The sequence below is a fragment of the Crocodylus porosus genome, unplaced genomic scaffold (genome assembly GCF_001723895.1).
Source record: "Crocodylus porosus isolate Cpor-Errol unplaced genomic scaffold, CroPor_comp1, whole genome shotgun sequence".
In the NCBI taxonomy this organism is placed as follows: domain Eukaryota; kingdom Metazoa; phylum Chordata; order Crocodylia; family Crocodylidae; genus Crocodylus; species Crocodylus porosus.
Window position 1 is genome coordinate 88,441,905 of NW_017728947.1, and position 10,539 is coordinate 88,452,443.

Here is a 10,539-nt window from a genome sequence, read left to right on the forward strand (position 1 = left end):
CAGATGTGAAAGCTCTCTCTAGATGCTCACCTCACAGTGGTTATCCAGCTTGGTCAAGGAGATGTCCATGGACTGATGCTGTTCCTTCAGTTCATCATAGCGAGCTTGCCAACGATTTAGCTCTAGCTGGGAATTGTTCAATGATGTCTTAAGCTCCTTTGTGTGTGTATGCAGCCCCTCATATTCTACCTTTAGTTGGTTATGCAAGAAATTTATCCTAAAAGTGAAGGAGCCAGAGAGCTTTTAAGTTCTACTTCATAACAGCAAAAAGGCCCTCTCTTGGTGCGCTGAGCAACTATTATTAAATATAACCTGTATCTGTCAAAACCAATTTTCAAATACTCTTTATATGTAAAGTACAAAAACAGCATTATAAAATGTTCCATTTCTCAAAAAGAACTAGAAGGAAAAAAGTTCAGAATATAATACTTAGCACTTCCTTGGTATTTAGGATATGCAAATAGTTTCCATGGTAGCATATATTTAAAGGTTTTCTGATATAAAATCAACTCTGCTTCGCACAACTGAGGAATATTCACTGGCAGTTTTCTCTTGCATGAAATGATGTTATTGTACACTGTTATTTATGGGCATTGCAATATTTCAATAAACTAGACAACTTGTAGTACTTTATTTAAGCCAGTGTAAAGCCAAAACTATCTAAAATATATGCCATTTTTGGAAGACTTAAAATAAAAATGAACACATTCTCAAACTGTTGCTGAATACTTTCATTTTTCTCTCAATTCTCTGCAGTTAATATTTTGGGTAATCTGTCCAAAGTCCTGTCAATAGCAAGATGAAAACCCAGAGCTGAACAGTAACGAACTGTCCTGGCTGGCAGAACAGTAATGAACTCAGCTGCATTACAGTCAAAACTGAAGAAGGACACCTCTATGACAGAACGTAAACTAGGCTTGATTTTTCAATTCTGTCTAAGAGGGCTTTAGTTAAAAAGATTCTCTGGCTTGACTTATACAAAGTCCTTTAAAATTTTCCCATCATTATGCTGTGAACTATTTAGAGCAACGACAGGCGTGCAAGTCTACACTAGTCTGAGACATTTTTACCACTGTGCTGTCTAAATTTTCTCAGAGGTGTGTCCATAAGTGGTGTTTCAACATGGCTTAAAATGTGCCTGGTGGTTGTACAGACCATTGACTTTTAAACTGTGCCCAGTCCTTGTAATTAAGCCTTGAATGTTGCTCATCTGCATAGGGTATTATAAGTTAAAAAGCAGTAGAGAAGAACTTAAAATGTCCACACCTGGAAAAAAGTCAGAAGTAATATAGCTATAATTTAAAAGAGAAAAAGTTGGTTATTTTGATAGAAATAATTTCCAGAATTGCCAATTGTCACAATCCTATTGTAAGTCTTGAGACACTTAAAGCTGCTTAGAAGTCCCAGCTTGTGACCCAAGTGATTGCATGAAAACCTTAAACAATGTGACCAGAGGGCACCTAAAAGGTTCAGAAACTAAAAGGCAAAAAACCAAAAACAAACCAATAAGAAAACCCAAAGAAAACCCCATTAAAACCTGTTTTAAGAATCTTTCACAATTTAAGCCAAGTTCATGATTTTGAGGCACCTGACTTGTTATTTTTTTTTTAAGTTTGAGGTAAGCAATATTGAATTTTTATTCACAATCTTCAGAGATGTTAAAACCAAATGGGTATTTTCCCCCAGAAATTTTAATGCCATAATTACTTGAATATGAGATGATCCTGAATCTAAGATGACCACTCCCCCCAGTAATTAGGTTCCTTATATGGAAAATTTATAAATTTGCTATAATTTCCCAGGTATAGAATCTAATTATTGGAGTCTACTTTGAATTTGTCCCCCTCCCGCTACTAACAGGGAACATGAATCTGGAAGGTCAGGTAGCCTTCCTGTTCTCTGCGCCACTCCACACTTCTTCCCCCTGCAGTCCTTTCCCCACCCTTACTCTCAGACCCTGCTCTCCTTGAGCACATGGAAATGAGGAGCAAATTTAAAAATGACTTTGTACTACAAGCACCCACAGACTTAGTTCATCCAGAATTGATTTTACCTTTTCGGAAACTGCTGCAAGTTTTAGCACAAGTAATCCATATATACACTTTTAAGCAGCACTTTTGTACCTACTTATGCACAGTTTGTACTATATATGATATTAGTTAAAAGCTAAAAGGCTCATGATTTTCCATACAGTTCACTGGGCTGGGCCCCAGTAGAGTCAACAGTGTTTCAAGCCATGGTGGCTCCACAGCTCAGCACTTCTGGGATGTGTGTATTCCAGATACCTCCCACAAAAGGAACCATTTGCTAATTAGCACCCCCACCCCCAACCTGCCCTGCCCCATCCCAGCCCCACCAGCTTCTGGAGACTGGAAGCTTCTGCCTAGCAGAGGCTCCTGCCCTGGTGACCCTATGGCTGTTCCCCTGCCCTCCCTCCATACAAGAGTGGAAATTTAGGTAAGAACAGGCTGGGGGGGGAACACGGACACTGCTGGTGACTGACCCACTCTATGGGGCTTGCACGACTCTGGCTCTATGCCTCTACATGCTGCTTCTGGCTAGAGTGCCAGGAGCACCACATGGAGGCACAGAGTCAGCCCAGCCTGAAGACACGGGATTTTCCACAGCTTCTAGCACTCTAGTGTGCCACCAGGCTGGGCCAGGCTGGCTCTGTGCTGCTCCATTTGGGTCCTGGCTGAAGAGTGGGAACCGTGTCCTTCTGGGATGTGCCAGGCTGGCTCCGTGCTGCAACCTGCAGGTCCCAGCCATACAGGGGGGTGGTGGAAGCACAGAGCTCGGGTGGGCAGTGTGAGGGAGGGTGAGAGATATGGGCCCTCCACCCATGCCTTCCCCTTCCATGGTGGACAGCCTCTGCTGGTGGTGGCAGCAGCAGCAACAGGTGGGGGCATTCATGGCACTGCTGCCCAGTGGTGTGCAGCTCCAGCCAGTGCTGCACATGGCGACAGAGTGCAGCCAGGCTGGCCAGCCTGCCTCTGTTGTATGGGGCTCCCACCGGCACACATGCAGCTCCCAGCACTCGTGTGCTACCAGGGGAAGCCCCACGTGATGGAACTGGCTGCCTTTCCTGCCACGTGCAGCTGCCAGGACTCAGCTGCAAGTGGTGGGGGACCCTGCTCCCTGCTTCCATGGTGGCAGCCGGTTCTATTGCACAGGTCTTCCCCTGGTGGCACATGAGTGCCAGGAGCTGCATGTCCACCGCAGGGAGCCCTGCGCGATAGAGGTGGGCTGACCTGGCTGCACTCCTTGTCACCATGAGCAGTGCTGGCCAGAGCTGCATGTCACCAGGCAGCAGCGCCATGAGCACCCCGAGGACCCCCTCCTGCTGGTGCTGGGGGCTGTGCACCATGGAGAGGAGTATATGGGGGTCCCTATCCCCCCCATCCCCACAAACACCACACACCTACACCCTGCCCTCACAACCTCCCCACATATACACACACCCTGCAACATACCTTACCCCCCAACACACACACAGCCATACCCCCTCAAAACCCACACCCCCAACACACCTCCCACATAAAATACAAGAGTAAGATTTTATTTTGACCTATTATGCAATCACCTCTGTATACACTATACAAACCATGACAAAAATATTTTTGTAATAAAATTTAGAAATGTTATAGTAGATATTTGACTTATAGTATACGATTTGTTTTTTTCTGGTTCAGATGGCAACCCCTGCCATCTGGGCAGGAGTACTTCTGCGGGGGGAAAGGGAGGGACTTCCAGTGGCAAAAGTCAGGGGTTAGGGGCAGGACTTCTGGTCACAAGATGGCAACCAAGGGGCAGGGCACCTGTCAAGGGGTGGGGCTACCCTTGCAGCACTCAACAGTTCATCAAAACGCATTAAGCGGCCCTCCAGCTGAAATAACTGCCCACCCCTGATTTATATGCAGATGGGGTGCAGGGCAACCTGGTCCATCTTCATCTCATGGAGGGCAGGGAGGGCCACACTAAATCATATGCAGCAGGCAGAGGGTGACAGAGGGATTCTAGGTGAACTGCTTGAGGCCCCATTTGGTGATGTTTGCCAGACATTTAAGGCTGGTGAGGAACCAGGACTTACTGGAAATGAGAAAGACAGACACAGCTTAGCTGTGAGAGTGAAGTAGTCAAAATGTATTCAATGTAGCTGCTCACCATGACTTGAAAAAGGGTCAGCACTAAGGGAGACTGAGTGCAATGGGTCTACTATACCTTATTCAGAGGGACTGCATTAACTTGAGTAAGGTAGCCCAACATGGGCCATGTGGTTTATAGTTATGGTCAGTGTTGGCTGCATTAAATCAATTTAATAGCCAGTTTCTATTATTGGGCATATGCTGTTCTTGGCAGCACTCTGATGATTAATAATGTATTTAATGAAGTTTCCTTGTATGCAAATTTAAAACCAGGAGCTTTTTTCACCCCATGCTGATTGGGGAGAAAACTATGTTTTAAATTTGAGCAATTATGGTAATAAAGCATCCTGTATTGGTTTAAATGTTTTCTCCTCAACAATTAGCAGACATTTCTCTACCACTTGCCCTTGAACAGATTCCACATTGATTTATGCCACGTGCAATCCAGTTTCATAGGTTTGTAAGAAGTGCAAGTCAACACAAGAAATTAATATAACAGAAGTTAGGGAAAATATATTCTGCTATGGATAAACACACTAATGAAGACTGCCTAAAGCTGAAGTACTTGGATCAGAATCATACTGCATACCAACAAATCTACAGTACATATGATATATGATTTTTGTTAGATTATGCAAGATATTTATCATAGAAGCCATACCTGTTGAGTTCTTCTCTGAGTGTCTGGTTTTCTCCAGTAGCTATTGCATTTGTTCTTCTTTCTTCTTGCAGAACCTCTCTCTCAGTTCTTAAAACTTTCTCCAACTCCTCCAATTCTGCCTTATGTTTCATTAAACTATTGTACCTGCAAGGCAGGAAGAAGCATGTTCTGGGTTTTTGCTTCCAAAATTTATTTCCTCTACTACTAGATTTTTTCAGAGGGCAAAAAAGCACTTGTTAGAAAAGTAAGATACATTCAGTATATTGTATGCTCTCTCACGTAAAATACTTCCAAATAAAACACTACCTTCCATAAACAAGGTGTGTATGTCGAAACATTTTTTTCCAGAATTGTGGCTGACTGTGTGACAGAGTAAGTTCTTCTGGGACTCTACAGTGTCCAGAAAGTATAGCACCAGGAACTTCCTGGACCATTGCAAGGGCAGTAACAAAACTTTAGTCCTTTACAGTCACCAGTTCTTTAGACAAGTACCTATAATTAAACTGATATGACCAGCAGCTCCCTGGCTGCTTCAGGAACAAACTACAGTGTTCAGCCAATACCTCTGACTGTGAGAGGGTTAATAAAAGACTCTTCCATCTTAGCAGCCACATAGGAACTGCATGGCATGCAGTGTCTCCACGGTTGCTTCTTTTCCAGCAAAGAAAACAGCTTTCCCTGCTTAAAACATGTACCCCAATTTTGAAGGGCTGATTTCATGGTGGGGGGGGCAGGATGGGGAAGATGTTTGTTATATGTGAAAAAATATGGTACTTAAAAAGATACACTATGTTCAATTAAGTCTATAGTAGGTGAATGAACTAAAAACTAAGCTAGGAAGTGCAATTCCTGCATTTTCTCGGAAAAAAACATGTCCCAAATAAAATAAATGCTTTATTTTTGAAAGGCAGAACAGAGAAAGAGAGATTTCACCAGAGTCCTGCCTGACTGTGTGACATAGTAAGTCCTCCAGGACACACTATGTTTCTAGAAAGCGTGGTATCAGGAACTTCCTTGTGTAGTAGATAGTCTTCTGCAATGCCACACTTCCTGGACACTGTTTCCAGGAGGACTTATTCTGTATCGCTGGTTTTCAACCTTTTTTCAGTTGGGGGCCCCTAAAAAGCTTTGAATGGAGGTGTGGACCCCTTTAAATTCAGAGTGTGGGTATTCACATACTTTTGATTGCTCATAGTCATCTTCCACGGACCCGCAGTCTGTGGACTCCCATGGCCGTACAGATCACAGGTTGAAAACCAGTGCTTTATGTCACACTAAGTTAGGCCCCAGACCCTTGTCAAGGGTAGTAAGAAAACTGTTACTTCTTACTGTAAGCAGTTCTTCATGTAAATTCCTGTCAATAAAGTATGGTTTCCACATCAAAAGCCTCCGATCAAGATACTACCAGCGGCTCACTTGCTACTTTGGGGAAGTGGGGAAACAGGAGACCTGGAGGAAGAGCAAGTGGGAGGCGGCAACAGGGAAGGTGCTCTTATACTTCCTGAGAAATCGGGGCAATCGGGTAGTTACCGCAGGTGTCCGTACACAAATGCACAAAGCCTGGAAAACAAGCAGGAAGAACTGAAAGTCCTTGCCGTCACAGAAGTATGACATGACAGAGGCTTGGTGGCAGCTCACATGCCTGGAGCACTGTTATGGATGGTATAAACTGTCCAGGAAGGACAGGCAGGGGAGAAGAGGAGGAGGAGTTGCACTTTATGTAAAAGAGCCATGTGATTGCTCAGAGCTCTAGTATGAAGCAGGAGATAGGCCTGTTGAGAGTCTCTGGGTTAGGGTCAGAGTTGAGAGCAACAAGGGTGACATTGTGGTGGGAGTCTTATATAGACCATAATTTCCCAACCTGTGGGTTGCAAAAATATATGAAAGAGTCATGAACAACCTTTAAAAATGGCTCAACAACCTTTAAAATTTGTGCACCAATACTTCGGTCCAATAGTGGATCAGCATCGATATAAAGAAAATTGAATGCATCAGAAATTGGCCTGATGTGGCCAATAATTTGGCTGATAAACCCTGTGCGTGTGTGCAGGGGCAGCACAGCACACAGATGGTGAGGAGCACAGCCTAGCAGCATGGAGAGCTGCATGCAGCTAGTAAGTCTGTTGTGATGGAAGGGGGGCAGGGGGAACAGATCAACGCCCCTTTTGGTGAGGGTGGAAGCAGGTAATGGATGTCCAGCTGGAGCAGGGCGGGGAGGGGGACAGAGCCACGGCTTGTCCAGAGGGGTGGCTCCCATTGCTGTGTGCAGCCCAGGAGGGCATGGAGGGGGAGGCACATCCCTTCGATCTGCACAGGGCAGGGCAGGGCAGGCTGGGGCTGCACTGGGCTCTTCCCAGCATGTGGGGGAAGGAGGGGGAAGCAGCCACCCTGCTTCCCCTGGATGAGCTGCAGCTCTGTCTCATGCCTTGCCCTGCTCTGGCTGGGCAGCACCTGCCCCAGCCCCAGCCCCACTCACTGTGTGGGACTTGATCTGCGCCCCCCATACCCCTTCCCTCCCCCTTCCCCTACAACAGACTTACCAGCTGCACAGAGCTCTCCAAGCTATATCAGAAATCAGACTGTTTCAGCTGATATGCCTCCTTAAAAACTGGCTATCGGTATTGGCCCCCAAATTCTCAATCGGTGCACCCCTATCAGTTTGCCTTAAGTATCTGCTCAGCAGCCATCTTGCATACATGCTCAGTGTCTCTAGGAATGCTCCTTTTCCAGTGAAAAAACAGCTGCCCTGCTTAAGACAGGCACCCTAATTTTGGAGGGTTTATTTTTGGGGTAAAAAGGGTGCATATTTTAGGTGAGAAAATATATTATATTTTTTACTGAAATGAAATGCAAATAGTAAGCACTCTGAGTATTCTGCAGATCTTAGTCAAATGGTACATAGCAGGTTGCTTTCTAGGATGAAGAAGAGCTGAAGGCAGCATCTTTTAAAATCAACCTACTAAGCACAAAACTTGCCAACAACAGGTTTCAAAAGCAGAAGTGCTGAGTGAAGACAGGGAGCAAACCAAAAGCTTCAAGGAAGAGAAGGGGTAATATCAACTACATAACATCAATTCATAATATTATAGTTAAAAACTTGAGACAATGGGCTTAGGACATGTTAATGGCAAGCAGACACTGGTGCAGTGGCTCTGCTACCCTGCGGATATGTCTACATGTGCAATAGCACAGAGTAGTAAACTCCGACAATTTGAGCAAGAGTCACTGGCTCCCGGGTGCAGCATATACACCTGGGGCCGCTGCAGTTAGGGCCAATGCAGAGGAGCCCCGGCCTGGCAGCAGGCTCACAGAGTCAGCCCCAGGCTCCGGCTGGCTGGGAGCACAAGGCTGCTACAGTGCAGGACTAGCTGGGAGGCAGCCTGTAGCATCCTCATGCCCCAGCCAGCCCTGGTCACTGTCTACATGTGTGCTGATGTGGCATAAATTACTCTGCCATAGGACAGTACTTGTCCCAGACAGTGCTATCCTAATCAATTTACTACACCTTACTACATATGCACATGTAGACAGTGAAGCTTTACTGTGGAGCTAATCAGTCAACTGCAGTAAAGTGCATATGTAGATGTACCCTGCTAATGAGAAATGTAAGGACACAATGAGGGTTTGTTTGCCTCAGCAGCTCTGTTGGGTTTTATTTGTCACCTGTGCTGTTCATTTTGCATATGCAGGGATCAGTGACAAGGAAGAGAGTAGCAGGAAGGGCAGGCTTGGATACTTTCAGTACTACTTACCTTTCTACCACTCCTGAGATATATAGCTAGCATGATGGAGTAACTCTGTCTAATAGAGATAGGCATGGAATAAGTGTCTGAATATACTTCTTACCAACCACAATAGCCCACTTTCCATACATCTTGAATCCTATACTTCCTCCAACCACTCCCAGATAAGGCAGGCTGTGGCTACTTTCTATTACAGCATGTTGCTTATGGATGCAATTTCTTCCTTTGGGGCCCTCAGACAAAGATTATGCCCATATAAGTGGGGATAGTCCACAGGTGACACTTTCCCCGTGCGTGTGGATCCATGACCAGTATCTTGACATTTTCTGGAGTAGGGTTTCACCAGAACAATATTCTCCGACTAGAGTAGAGATATCTGTGGAGACTCATGAATAAGCATTGTTCTAAGCAGTTTCAAAGTAACAACTCGGCAGAAGACACAGCAGTGGTACTTCAAAAAACTACAGTCAAAAAACTAACTTTCACTGAATTAATTCAACCAGCCATTGGTAATTCTCATTTCAATAGAGGGAAAAGCAGAGCAATGATAGTTAGCTTTGCAGCCACAGTAAAATATAAAAACAACACAAAGGACATAGAATAGCACCAAATGTACTGACTCTTGCCAGCTTGTTTCTCTTTCAGACTACTGTTCCCCTCACCCCAGGGTCAAATTACGGCTTGTCCCAAATTTCAGCCTATTGAACTGACGCACAGAAGAGTACCTGTCTACCAGACAAAAACTTCTTTTTACTATTCATCCCCTTTGGCAGTGATGGGGTTTAATAGTTTTCTTCTCCGATTAAGCTCCAAGACATTTAAAATACTGAGAACTCAGCGTTAATATGACAAACTGAAAATCCCAAACTTGGGGCAGAGTTTCTCATGTAATCCTGAGGGATAATTCTCCTTTCCCCCATGAAACATTTATGGATTTTGTTTTATATTACTGTAAATTCCTTACTTCTTCATCTCATCCTTTGCTTTTAATCTTTGCTGTATTCTAGTGCTCTTACATAAAACTCTAAGACCAGTTTTCAAGCTTGACTCTAAACTACACCCAGGTCAAGCTCCACCATCAGTGCCCTGACAAGAGCTCTCCAAGGCCTTGATGGGATGGATGTGTTCAGAAACTTTCCCCACCACTGCTCTAGGACTTGACCAGGCTGAGTGGCAAGAGTTTTGAATTATATATATCAATTTCACCTCCAGATAGTTCAATTTAGAGGATTAAAACAACCTAGAAGTAAATCAGACAATGGCCAGTCTACAGCTGTGTTCCCACCATGGGTATAGCACTGGTTGTAGGTCAATGGTGGGAAAAATTAGAGGTGCACCAATAAAGATTTTTTGGGCTGATACCAATGGCTGATTATTGACCAGCCACATCGGCTGATACCAATCCTACTGCTGATATGGAGCCTGGCAGCTTGGAAAGCAGCATCCAGTTGGTAAATCTGTTGTGGGGGAGGGCGGGAGTGGGGCTGGTGCTGACTAGCTGGGGCGGAGCCAGTGGCTTGTCCGGGGGAAGCATGGAGGGGTGGCTCCCCACGCTGTGCAAACCCCTGGGGGTGGCATGGGGGGCCCCCCACCCCCTGGAATTGTGTGTGGGATGAGGGCAGGCTGCCTGCTGCACACTCAGGGCTGGGGTGCTCCAGCTTCTTCCTGCCAGCTGCACTTGGGCTGGGTGGGGCAGACAGCAGCAGCACTGAGAGGAGGGCTACTGGGGGAAGGGCTAGAGACACCCCAAAATTCAGCATAGCCCTCCCTCTCATTGCTTCTGCCACCCACCCCACACGGCCCAAGTGCAGCCACCTGCACACAGATCTGGAGGGGGTACATCCCCTCCATACCTCCCCTGGGGGTGGATGCAGGGGCAGGAGCTCACCTGCCTCCAGACAAGCTGCCAGCTCCACCCCACACCCCACCCTGGCTGGGCAGTGGCTGCCCCTGCGCCATTCCTTTCCTTAATGTGGGCGTTTCAATTTGC

At 45.7% G+C, this 10,539-nt stretch overlaps 1 protein-coding gene across 2 annotated transcripts in view; it reads right to left on the bottom strand.

The window, feature by feature from the left end:
- The window catches only part of CCDC88C (coiled-coil domain containing 88C), a 147,233-nt gene that overhangs the window by 18,717 nt on the left and 117,977 nt on the right, over nt 1-10,539 (bottom strand). For both annotated transcript variants that reach the window (XM_019552414.1, XM_019552413.1), the window contains exons 21-22: nt 4,807-4,950; nt 31-217 (exon numbers count right to left, since the gene is read on the bottom strand). In XM_019552414.1, the coding sequence (XP_019407959.1) occupies nt 31-217; nt 4,807-4,950 (331 nt within the window). The remainder of the gene's footprint in view (nt 1-30; nt 218-4,806; nt 4,951-10,539) is intronic.